Here is a 13,584-nt window from a genome sequence, read left to right as displayed (position 1 = left end):
TGCTTGATTCCGGTCCAGGGAAGCCATGGCTTAGCAGTTCGGGCTGGACTGTTCCCATGAGGCACAGGGTCCAGACTGATTTGCATATGGCCATGTCTGAACTGGGTTGGCGTGGTGAGCAAAATAACGATGGATTAAACCCAGATCTGTGACTGGGGGTGAATGTTTTGCCAATGTGCAACATTCCATACATCATCTTGTGTGTTTTGAATGTTATAGAAGATACATCAACTGTGAGAAGTTGGCCTGGTATATGATGCTCACTAGTTAAAGTGATCACCTTGTACCATGCCAAGCAACCCTTATGGTGTGGTTGTAAGTCAACCTTTTCGGACTAGCTGCCCTAGTGGTAGCGTAGGCTAAGCAGTCTGTGAGGCTAAACTCGTGAAGCGTGTTAAGCCAGCTGTTTTACCAAATGCAACCCCCTTTTATACCAATGAAAGGACACCACACGGATATATATTCAAAATATATATGTATTTATTTCTCAAAGTAACCCCTAGTCTCTTTATGAGCACAGGAGCACAAATCGTCAAACAGGATTACAGTAGAATACACAGAAGTTGCACTTTATATGGATAGGCCCTGGTGGCCGCTCAAACCATATACTAAAATAGTCGTATAAGTACCACGAACAGAAAAGGGGAAAGGCCTAGGGCCTCTAGAATCGCTGGGCCTACAAGGAGCTAACTTCAGTTAGTGACCAGGAGGTCCACGGGTGGCGTGTGCAGAGCAAATAGTCACACGCGTGCTCCCATAGGTTTCAATGGGTGCGTAAAAAGTACAAAGTTACTGCAAAGAGGATCTTCCGGATGGACTAGGAACTCAAGATTTGGAACACAGGCACTAGAGATGTAATACTACAGTTGGGCACAGAAGTGCCAGCTTTACCTCACCCACAGGAAGCGGGTGCATAGGCCTCGAAGTGCGTCGGGTTTCTTCTATCTGTTCCGTGGAGCCTGTGGACAAAGATGCTGCAGGCGGTTGGTCCGGGAGAGATGCGGTGGATCCAAGAGTGGATCGGAGATGTTGAAGACCTGTAAGCAGAGGGGACAGTGTTCAGTCACTAGCCAGTGACCAGCGTGGCACCAGGTGGGTACCAGGCAATGTCGGGTGCAAACAGGAAGAAAGGTGTAGCTTGTCTCTGCAGCCACGTGGTCCCTGGAGGTCGACGACGTCCAGGAGTCGGTTCACGAGCTGTCCCACGCAGGCTCTCGCTGTCAGCAGTGTCGGCGACTTGATCGAAGCAAACAAGCCTTGGCAAAAGCAATTGTTGTAGGAGATGAAATAAGCTGATGGTTCTGACCAGCAAGGTCAGAAGGACTGCTCCTTTGGAGGGGAGCAAGGGCCAGTCTGGAGCAACCAGACCAGCGGTGTATTTCGTAAAGTTCGTCGCCAAGATGGCTACTAGCCAGCGGGCCAGCAACCGGTTAGGCGCGTCGAGTGGCAAAATGCAGAAGGGCCCCACGCAGATCGTGGAGATGCTGGAGGGCTCACCTTTGGTGCAGATGCTGCTCGAGGGTTGGGCTTCTCAGATCCCAAAGCACAACTTGGAGGGAGCCTCGGTTGTTGCACTTGTCAGCTTGTCGTGGTCGTTTCAAGATGGCTGGCTCCACGTGTCTCGGTGCCTCCACGGGTCTCCTCTTTTCAGGGACTGTGGATCGGGCCGTGGTCCAGGTCTTGTCAGTCTCTGGGCTCGGGCTCCGGCGGGAGGCGGCGGCAGAGCAGACGTTGATTCGCTGGATGGTGCTTGCGTTAGCAAGGTGGTCACTCCCTGACCACAGGGGAGATTTCCTTCAGTCTTCTGTGCAGCAGAATGTCGAAGTTCCCGTCTTCTTCTTAGTTTCAAGTTGATTCCAGGATGTCTGAAGTCTTAGGACACAGCTCCTACCTTTAAGCGGATTCTAGGGGCCGGACTACCTGCTAGGTCCCTCCCTATGGGTGGGACCAGGAAGGGGGGTGGTTACACCCCCAATCCTTTGTCCAGCTCGCCCCAGGCCCGTGACTGGTGTGCCCCAGGACCGGTTTGAACTGGCATATGCACCGAGGCTCCTTGTGAGCCAAAGGCATGTCTGGTTTCTTTCAAGCCCTACCTGACCAATACACAAAATCCTGTCTGGGGTGGTGCATGCACCTCCCCTGGCAGGAAACCCTTTGTCCACACCTCCCAAGCTGGAAGGACTCCCAGCAGCAGGAGGGCAGACTTGTGTCTGTGGTGGCAGCATCCATTTTGTGGAGCTGAGGCTATGTCTGATTTTACCCGGGTTTCAGGTACTGTACATGTCGTGTCCCTCTAGAACGGTGGAATGCTAACCCCGTCGCCAGAATTGGCGAGGGGTTAGTATTCCAATTCGTATGACACCTTACTCGACATGTTTTGATAAAGCCAAACCAAAGATAGCATTTAACCGCGAGGTTCATAATGCACTTAAGAGTATATGGTATGACGATATCTGGAAACAGTAGAAGGAAGTTGTTCCGACCACTGCAGACAGGCTCAGCTCATGCCAGAGCACCATCTCACATGGAACCAAGCACTCTGCCTTCAGGATTGTTAAGGCCTGCCATAGGAGTGACTTATAGGTTACCAGGTGTCCCATTTAAGGTTAGGTATAGGTATACTACACCTAAGTAAGAGGTGATTACACCAACTTACCCCAGCTGAGTGATCAGCCAGTTGTGTCAGATTGTTAGGCCAAGCCTGGGGTGGCATAATACATGCTTCAGCCCCTGGCAGGCCTTGGGTACACCAATGCCCTGGGTACCTAGTGTACACTGGTACAGGGGCTGACAGGGTGATCCAACCAATTGGGTATGTACCTAGGGTACATGGAGTCCATTTTAAAGAGAGAACAGCCAGGCTGAGATCCTGAATAGCAGGATCTTAGGCCAACTAAGTCGAAAAACCAGCTAGACACTAGGCAAAAATTTGGGGGTAACCATAGTCGGATATCCACCTTCCTACATCAACCCAATCACTCTCTCCGCTATAATTATCATTGTCTTACACTAGGTACATCACTGTGACCTTGGCCTACTAGAAAATTGACTACTCTAAAACCCACTACATGTACAAATAGCTGCAATAAAAATACACCTTCAACTGTGCAACGGCCTCCGCGTACAGCAGTGTTATGATTGAGGTCACTCATTGTCCGCTGGTGGTGTTCTAGTCATTGCTGTTCCAAATTAGATGTTAGTGTGGATATGATGTCTAACAAAATAACAATTCTAATAAGTAGAACATTACTGCATTGACCTGAATACAGCTAACTGTCCGATCCATTGTGCAAAAGTTTGCTTTGCAGGTCTGCGGGAACTATCTCTGAACTTTAGGATTCCCAACTCTGCCATTATTTTGGTACTGCTTGTAGCCGCCTGTGCATCTCTGTGCCTCCTTCTAGATCTGTAAGTTCATTCCTTGTACCCATAGTTATTGAGCTTAATCCTCCGATTTCTGTGAGTAAACCCAGAGCTAAGCTTTTCCAGACAGTTGTTTCTTCTTCATGGTTTTTGTGTTTTGGATGCTGCCAATGCTTTTTCATGTATGAATTGTAACCAAAGTGCATCTGGGCACTTGAAACGCCATTTTGCAGGAGGTGAACAATGGTGTGCATGAGCTAATTTCACTTTAGCCTTTACACAATTTAAGATTTTTAAATTGTTAATTTATTCCCTTAGGTGGAGTTTGAAGGACTCAAGCATGAAATTAAAAGACTCGAAGAAGAAGCAGAGTTCTCCAACAGTCAGTTGGAAGATGCCATCCGGTTAAAAGAGATCTCAGAAAGGCAACTCGAGGAAGCCCTGGAAACACTGAAGACCGAGCGGGAACAAAAGAACAACCTGCGGAAAGAGCTCTCGCACTATATGAACATCAATGACACCATGTACACCAACCACCTGAACATCTCCTTGGATGGCCTAAAATTCAGCGATGAAACTGCAGAGCCCAACAATGATGACATCATGAATGGCTTTGAGCAAAACTGTCTCAGCAAAATGAACAATGACAATAAAGTGTCCACTTCAAAGAAAGATGACAACTTCCCGCCAGCACCGAGTCTGGTCTCCGACCTTCTGAGCGAGCTAAATATATCTGAGATCCAAAAGTTGAAACAACAACTCATGCAGGTAACACCAGGTGTATCTCAAGAAGTTCAGCATTATTTAAAATTGGTGGTTTTTATGTCAGACATTGGCGAAACATAGGATGCTGTATATGTGTAGCTGTAGATCGGAGTGTTTTCTAAATGTATTACGGATTGTGATGTAATAATGGTATAGTTTTTGGGGGATCAACATGTTACTGGTACGTGAAGATAAATTGGATTTTATGATTGTAGATGACTATCTCATGAGCTCTCATACAATGAGGAAACAAAGCATTTCCCCAGACACAAAAATGCCTCCATCTAGACATCTCTAGACCTTCCTTCTTAATGGTAGGTTTGCGTCCTGTATGTGTTTACTGTTTAGCTGCTGTGACATGGAGTAATAGGAACAGATTCACACTCTCTAATCCACCCCACTCAGCATTAGGTCAACTCAAATTCTGTGTGTGAAAAAAAGCCTGACTGTTGGTGTGGCTGGCACCATCAGCAAAGGTAGAGCTATTAGCAAAACAATCTGGATGGGTATTCTACCATAAATTTTGTTTTTAACCAAAATGCACACTTAGCACATTTTGATAAAAAAAACAAGTAACATTTCAATGTCAATCCGATGAGTCACACAAACAAAGTTATAAATCCACGTAGATAAAAACTCATGGCAAAATGTAGGCTAGTAAAAGTTTCTTGTATGAAACGGAGCTGCAGAGAGCAATGGGGAATTGATATCCTCGTAGTCTCAGAGTATGTTTGTCTTTTCTGTTGGCTTATTGATCTTGACATTATTAATGTATTATTTAATTCTGTATATTGCCTCCCGGAGTGTATTTCATGTGTGTTTTGTGAATCATTGGCACTTACTGTTACTCTCCACTTTTGAGGATTTCACTGTAAATTGTTTTCTTTGCAGATGGAAAGAGAAAAGGTCAATCTATTGTGTACACTCCAAGAATCTCAGAAACAGCTGGAGAACACCAGGGGTGCTCTCTCAGAACAGCATGACAAAGTCAGCAGGCTCACTGAAAACCTGAACGCCATGAAGAAGCTGCAGGCCAGCAAAGAGCGCCAGTCTGCCCTTGACAATGAGAAAGAGCGGGATAGTCACGAAGATGGAGACTATTATGAAGTGGACATCAATGGCCCTGAAATCTTGGAGTGCAAATACAAGGTGGCTGTCTCGGAGATCAGCGACCTCAAGGATGAGCTTAAAATACTTAAGGCCAAATACGAGGAATGCGGGTCCAAGTATGAGGAGGAGAAGGGCAAATTTGATAGCGAGTCGATTGCATTGACCGAAAAAATCTCCTTCCTTGAAAGAACTACTAGGCAAGACAGAGACACGTTGGTGAGACTCGAGAAAGAACTGAGAAAAGTAAGTGATGTGGCTGGAGAAACCCAGGGCAGCCTCACTGTGGCTCAAGATGAGCTGGTTACCTTCAGTGAAGAATTGGCCAACCTGTATAACCATGTGTGCATGTGCAACAATGAAACGCCTAACCGGGTGATGCTGGATTACTACAAAGAAGGTAAAGGAGGACGCAGCAGCCCCGAGAGTCGCAGTCGGAGGTCCCCGATCCTTCTTTCTAAAGGGCTTCTGATAACCGAGAATGGGAATGGAGACGGCAATGTTTCTCCTGCTTCACCCCTTCCGTCTCCAGTGTCCGATCCTCGAAGAGAGCCTATGAACATTTATAACCTCATTGCTATCATCCGCGATCAGATCAAACATCTGCAGGCTGCTGTCGATAGAACAACTGAGCTGTCACGGCAACAGGTTGCCAGCCAGGAGTTTGGGGCTGCAGGAGACAAGGACAAGGAAGTTCTCATGGAGGAAATTCTGAAGTTGAAGTCTTTGCTAAGCACCAAGAGGGAGCAGATCGCCACTTTAAGGACTGTCCTCAAAGCCAACAAACAGGTGAGAAAGGCCTTATTACCATACATTATTATCATAGTCATGGGCACTTAGGAAAAATTGTTCTTTGTTAAAGCCAAGATACCTCAGGAGACAATTTTGGTCCTAGATATCAAGAATGCACAGCGATATACACTGGCCTTTGGGCGTCATATGCTAACAAATTTTACATTTCTAATTTTCATTTCATCTAGACAGCTTCCATGCATTTTGATAATTGCAATTGGTTTGACATAGAAACAAATGTATGATGTTTTGATTTAGCTTTTAGGAACCAAGTAGACGTTTCCCAGGATTTGAATGCGATTCGGCCAGAGGAAACGCACCCAACCGCATGTTACACTCATTCACTGGCTTGTCGCAATTACACTCAGTGTTGTTGTGGAAACCGCAGTAACCATAACTGTTCATTGTTTGGGAACTGTTCTTTCCTGTCAGTGTATCATATATTCACATACATTTGTCCTTGTTATGTTTGATTCAGTTTGGTTGCTGGGCCCTTTAATTATGTTTTCCCTTACGGTCGAATACTTCTTTAAATGTTCCTACTTTCCACCCACTTTTTGTCAGTATTAGTATTTCTTCAGTTTACAATGCAGTGTAGCTACTCCTGTGCACTTTATGAGCAGCAGCCTATGTGAATTAGCATATAAGGTGTAATTATTACTCAGGAAGTGTGTCTAACAGCCATATTTCTGGTGCCCTGTGAATGATCTGCTAGAATCTGATGCCCATTGAAAATGAATTTAATGGTTTAGGGGCTAAGACACAGTAGACATAGCGGTGTTGGTTCATTTCCCTCCATGTGTCTTTGTTTTAGTTGTTTGCTTGCTTATCTCCTAATAAACGTGGGCAAAGAAGCGTATAAAGGCTGGCATATTCTTGAAGCTAGCTTGTGCAAGTTTCACACTCTGCTGTATGGATCAGAGCATTTAAATAAGATTGTTTGAGACCAATGAACTCAGAAAAATGCTCAGTGGGTTGATGTCACATAATTAACTATTTCAATCCATGTATCAGCATGCCAGCTGAGGCCTGAACTGCCTACATCTGTGAGCTCAAGTACTTAAGGAGACCAAAAGCTTATATGCTGAGAAGTGTGGCTAAGACAGAACAATGGAAATCAGCACGATCTTGAAACCTGATGCCAAAAGATGTTAAATCTTTTGAAGCCACTGGCTTTTTTGTTACAATTGCACTTAAATTCATACCATTAGTTAATGGAAGGCATAATCGGCAAAAGTTGCTGGCCCAGTCCACCATAACATGTGCCGTAGGGCTTTGATGATAGTCTCTAACTAAAATTTTAAAATATCTCACATTATCTCTTTTTTTGTTTATCTCTCTAATCGTCCATCCCAAAACTTCCACTCAATGCGATCATCCTATATGTTGACTTCATTTATTGTCTTAAAATCAAATTTTTCTGTTTCGTGCTTCGAGGTGCATTTTTTCCTGGGCATCTCCATTCATATATTTTTCTCAACCCCTTCCCTTTCCTTGTTTGTTCCTCTTTCGAATAAACTTGACTGCCAAATGTGATTCAACCCTCACATAGAAAAACAATGTAAAATTTGCCAGGTTAAATCAATGCATACAACACCAGTATAGATTGCGTTTATGAGTCAGTAATAATTTGAATCCCACCAGTAACACTGATAATGTGGATTGATTATCACACTGTTTTTCTTCTTTGGAAATTCGAGAAAGGTGCGGTATCCGAAAACATTAGTGAAGATAGATCCAGTGAGACAGTATTTGTAAAATGACACTGTTCCCACCATCCTGCTGTAATGCTAGTGGTGTTTTTTTAGTTACCAGCCCAGAATTTGGCTAGGACCCTTTTTATTCAGAGAAGTAACTATGGTATCTTTAAATGGTCCTGCCATTGGGATTAGGATTCTGTTCCCTTTATAGCTCAGTAATTCTCTGTGTTATTCGGCATTGAATCCTTGATCCTAGAGGGGCTTGATAAGTATATATGGCCTGGGATCTCATGATATTACAGTAATAGATGTATTTCACTGTACAATGCTTTTTCTAAAGTGATCATGTGGATCTGTATATGAAATGAGATTGGTTTTGTTGATGGTTGTTGTTCCTTGTTTGTGCTCTAGTTGTCAGCAGGAGTGCATGTTATGATTGAGTTCCTCTTCTTTTCCTTTATATGACAGACGGCAGAGGTAGCCTTGGCCAACCTGAAGGGCAAGTACGAGAACGAAAAGGCGATGGTTCGAGAGACTATGATGAAGCTGCGCAATGAGCTCAAGGCCCTCAAAGAAGATGCTGCTACATTCTCCTCTCTGAGAGCCATGTTTGCCACCAGGCGAGTAATCTCTCCTTCATGCATGCAACTGGTGTGTCGGATATTATGTAAATGCTGCAGAATTGTTGAAATTGCTGAGAGGAGGACCAAATCCTTGACCATGTGCTTTTAATTTATTATTGACAAGCTAGAGTAAAGGTACCGTCGCAATAATACAAGTGCGTTCATATCCGGTGATCTGTATACAAGAAGGATGATAAAAAGGGTTATTGAGAAGTTTAACACCTCTGATATCAGCGTAAGCGACCTCTAGAGGTGCGTAGCGTGCTACTCTTAAGTGGCTAGTGAGAAAGCTTGCCCCATGCAGGCCAATAAAAAGCTACATGGAGCCCATAAAGCAAAGGCAGCACCAACTCCTCCAACTTCAGCAGTTGTCAGTGAGCCTTGAGTCTGCTTCGGAATGTTAAAGCAAAGCGTACGCGTCCCTTTTGAGCTTTCGTGTGTCCAACGAATCTGCCAACAAGAGGGTCACTCATCACAGAGCACTTATTTAAACATGCCCCCTTTGACAGGTATGAGATCTTATCTGCTTGTAGCAAAAGTCAAAGACCATACTGCCTGATGATGGCGACCTCGCGGATTCAAATTGTCACAATGATGTAAAGAATCTAAATCGTTTCCCAATAGCCCGACCTCTAAAAGAGTGAGACTGTATTTGATAGCTCGAAATTGAAAATGTGTAGTACTGTATTCTAATTGAGGGTTACCAGGCCTAAAACTGTGCAGTAGACATATATCTATCTATCTATCTATCTATCTATCTATCTATCTATCTATCTATCTATCTATCTATATTCAGTGTCTAGATTCAGATAAATGTATACAAATTGTAATCACTAACCTCTGCAGCTTCATTTCTGAAAATATCTTGTTTTTCAAATAACGATTGATGGCACCATTTTTGCTGGTTCTAAGCTATGTAAATGATAGTAGTTTCTGTTTGCCAAATCAGGGGTACTATATCCACCTTTTAAGGTTGAAAACTGAGATGCCCCACCACTATGTGAAGTGGATACCTGCAGGTCACATGAGATGTTGGCATTAAATGGTAATTTGCTGAGAAGTCTTGGTAGATACCTTTTTGTGAATGATTTCTTAGCTTTGTGTTTCTGAAAACAGATTAATAATAGTTCATTATGAGACATGGAATACATTCCCCCTGCCATATAGTATAAGGATATTGCAAGTCACTGAGGAGGTCACCTTAAATAAGGAAACTAGAGACGACCATTTATGCCGGGCTTGTAGACTCCCACGTATTACGCACGTGATGAGAGCTAAATCGTTTCGAGGTGCATATAGAAGATGGTATTATTACCCTGCTCACAGCGCTCATTATATTGTCAGTGGAAGCATGCAAGACAGTCGAGCTATTCAGACTTGAACATGTGACTTTCTGGATATGTACAGATCTGTGCAGAGGAAGCGTAAGACTGCAGAACTATCTTACAACTCTCAGTGCCAGTCAAAAATGCAAACTTGCAGCCGCGCTTAGCCACCAATCTGGAGTTGCTTTTATAAAGCTTGGTGGCCGGTGGAAGCTCCACCTTGAAGGGCTCTGCTTGGAATTACTGTTGTAAATATTGTTGATGCATTGTCAGTCTAGTTGTAGAATGTGCTATATGTTCTTTTAATTTAAAGAAATACACACCGCTGGGAGAGTGTTGCAGATATTTTCCCCTGTTCAGCCCCCTGTTTTTTGTTGTTGTTTTTTTACAGAGTTTTATATAGCGCAAACTTGACCCAACTCGGGTATCAGAGCGCTTTACATAGCACCAGTTGCATTACATGAGGACACATTCATTTTTTTTGTTTTGTTAGGCACGGGGAGACTTAAGTGATTTGCCCAGAATCACAGGATGTTCAGCGTCATTGCCGAGGCTCGAACTCAGTTCCCCATATTCGAGGTCGACGGCCGTAGCCGTTACGCGAACTCCTCTCCCCTGATACATCTTTGACAAATTGATCCCATTACAGCCTTGGAGCCCGCCCGCTCCTGCGGCATTTAACAAGAGAGCGGGCCTTCAATTGCCGGTAGAGCCCACTATTTTGGGCTAAGGCTATTGGAATATTCCGCCCACAGACAGCAGAATGTTCTAATTTGTCAAAAAGAGTGGGTTCAAATCACCTTGGGATCCGTGAGGCCTTTGTTCACAGCTGCTGCTGTGAACAAACATTGAAATGTTGATGCGTCTGGCTTCTACCAACCATTAAAAGCCCGGAGCACTCCATTGTCTTCAATGGAGCGCTTATCATTCCAATGTTCTAATATAAATGACAGTCTGTTTCCAATAAAGAGAAGATGGGAGGCCGGGTGCTCTCTTGCAACGCTCCCAGGTTCTGGAATAGCAGCTCATCCCAGTCAAGGTACATTCCCATCTCCATTTCTGCAAGCCACTGAAATCCCATCGCTTCGAGGGTCGTGCCGTCGTGGTGTGATCACCAGATTCTCACTCTTGTTCCTTTCCTCCCCAAACCGTGTCCCACCCAACATTTCGTGTATAGTGCTCCGTTGCTTTGTAGCTAGTTCGATGCTACATAAATCATATATATGCTATCCCATACGCTTATCTACTAATTTGTACTGCTATTTGGGTCCTAATTAGAATGCTTGCGTGTTCGTGGCTACATCCATGCAGTGAAAGCAGATCCGAGTGCACGGATGTTAAAAATTCTTAGCACAAACGTGCTTGTTTTGGGCATGCTTAAATAGGCCTTTTTTTTTTTTTTTTTTTTTTACCCCGGGCGTCGGTGAGACTGTCTCAAACGAAATGTTTACTATTTATTTCCCATATATGCTGTTTAATTCTTAATATACTCTTTTGGCATGAACCGGAGGTTCTGCTCGCAACCTTCTCATCACCTGTCACGTTTCACCACACGTCAGACGCCTCCTATTTAGGTGACTCGCGCCCTACGACTTCCAAAAGCGCCAACTCATTGAAACTGCGCTAAGGATGAGGGGCCCCGCCCGCCTCCGCCCAGTGGATATATTCCTTGAAATGCCAGCAGCTGTTGCAGGGTGCTGACAGCGCAGTTTAAGCCTCCTGGAAGAAGATGCGCCTTTTAAAGCGCCGCAGACCGAGCACCCTTCCCTCCTCGAGCCCGGGGTGATGTGGACAGATGCGCTGACGGGCGTCGGTCACTGGGGCGTGACGGGAAGATTCCCGCCTCAGCCCTTATGAGTCGACTGTGGCAAAGGCCAGTGCTGACGCAGCGCGCTCGCGCCTCCTGGCACGTGCCTTCCAGATATCAAATGTTTACGCCTCAATCTTAAATTAATTAGATAATCGAGCGTTCACCAAACTGAACGTGAAAATAGAAAAATGTGCCTTTATGGGGTGTTTGACTGCCTTAAAAAGATAATCATCCTAGGAGAACAAGTAATACAAAATAAGCAAAAAGAACCAGCGCTGAGGATTCTGGGTATAAATCCTAATGGGGCAGACAGCTAACATTCCACCATCATCTCTGATGGCTCATTAGGCAGCATCACCTGCAAATGTCACAGCTCCAATGTGACCTCGGAGGTGTTGTGGGTTCAAAGTGCGCTCTGTATGAAAGTACCACTGGAGTCAGTAATGTGTTTACTACGAGGAAATTCTCATTCAAAGTAATATGTGAACATTTCGGTGACGAGCCGCGACCAGCTGGCATCCAATAAGGCATATTCGTTGTAATTCGTTGGCTGTCACTCCTTCAAGCAGCAACTTTCAGAGTTGCAATCATAGTCGGGGGGGGAAAATAAAGGTCAGAAAAAAAGCAATGTATTGGTTTCTTAATTATATTGCTGAGCAGGTGCTATGTTCGGGTGTGTGGGGGCCTGACAAGGAGCCCAGCTACTGAGTACATAGGACTATCAAACCTCTCCAGCCGCATCATCTCTTTCTTCCACATCTCTTGTGGCATGGTCAAGTGGCTACGCACATTCCCCATACCCTTCTTCATTTTGACCATACCCATGATTTCTGCACAGCTACCTTATGGCACAAGCCAATTTCAGTTCTGATGAGGCCTGGAAGAAATTTCTGTTACGGCAGCATCATTTTGGTAATCTCACAATACGATTGCTTGATGATATTCCGGGAATACCATTGTATACGCCAAGTTGCATAATTATGCACCGCTTGCGCCAAATATTTAATGCAAGCTCACAGGAACACCGCGAATGACCAGAACGCCAACGGCTGCTGTTCGCAGCACTTTTGGTATTTTTTTTTCTTAGTACGAAATGCATTTTAAAGTCTAAAAAGGACACATATCAATTTCTCACAGAAATTTAGTGCCAAATGCCAGCTTTGCATTTCTTGTAATTATGTGTAATTTTGCCGAAAGGGTCACATAACTACGCAAAACCAAGTTGTGCGAATTTCGCACTCCGCTAGTTCAGATGTGTCAAGTTGGTGAGGTGGATTTTGTGATGAGGAATTTGGGAGTTGAGGTGAGCTTACCAAAGTCATTTCACATTTACAAGAAACAATCTCCGCTAAATTCCAGTTTAAAAGTTATAATTACATAAAGCTTTGCATCACTGAAATTGCCAGGATCGTGGTAAAAAATAAATGAATGCGACTCCAAAAAGGAATTAATTACCTGCTTTTTCTTGCATTTTTGGACTTATGTTAACCATTAATATTTAAGTTTAATGGCTTAGTCACAGTAAGAGTAACTGGTTGAAAATGTTGTCAATGCGCAGTCTTGATCCATACTTGATTCACTCAATACAAATACAGAAGATAGAAAACAAGGGCTATTAATAGTGCACTTCATAGAAACATCTCATTCTCCTCTTCATCATGTTTTATGAGTTTAATTTACAATAGATTGAAGAGTGCAGCAGTGATGGGCAAAGCTGCTGATTGGGTGGTGACCCCCATTACAGATTCACCACCCTGGATTTAGGGGTCGATCAGGTAATTTTGAAGAGGGCAACAGGTTGGTGGATTGCAATTTGAAGTTGATTTCCCGAGAGACTAGATTTATAAATATCAAAATTAAGGGTTACAGATGCTACCCTTGATATTTAACAACAAAAAACAAAGTTACAGGTCTTTTTCTTGGTACCTGTGAGTTGAATTGTAATGAGCGTTGCTCCAAATTAAGTAGAAAACGGTTTCCTACTTCCAGTGAAGTTGTAGATTTGATCTAATAATACATTTGTATTTTGACTTCAGAAGAACAAATAGGGAACAGAATAATTCTGGTTCCTAACAAAAGTACCCTATACCATAAGACCA

At 43.9% G+C, this 13,584-nt stretch overlaps 1 protein-coding gene across 2 annotated transcripts in view; it reads left to right on the top strand.

Moving 5' to 3' along the window:
• BICD2 (BICD cargo adaptor 2) overlaps positions 1-13,584 on the top strand; it is a 299,787-nt gene that overhangs the window by 261,436 nt on the left and 24,767 nt on the right. For both annotated transcript variants that reach the window (XM_085624598.1, XM_085624597.1), the window contains exons 4-6: positions 3,682-4,131; positions 5,020-6,024; positions 8,196-8,347. In XM_085624598.1, the coding sequence (XP_085480724.1) occupies positions 3,682-4,131; positions 5,020-6,024; positions 8,196-8,347 (1,607 nt within the window). The remainder of the gene's footprint in view (positions 1-3,681; positions 4,132-5,019; positions 6,025-8,195; positions 8,348-13,584) is intronic.

The sequence above is a fragment of the Triturus cristatus genome, chromosome 9, assembly GCF_964204655.1.
Source record: "Triturus cristatus chromosome 9, aTriCri1.1, whole genome shotgun sequence".
Classification (NCBI taxonomy): Eukaryota; Metazoa; Chordata; class Amphibia; order Caudata; family Salamandridae; genus Triturus; species Triturus cristatus.
This window is presented reverse-complemented; position numbering and strand designations above follow the sequence as displayed.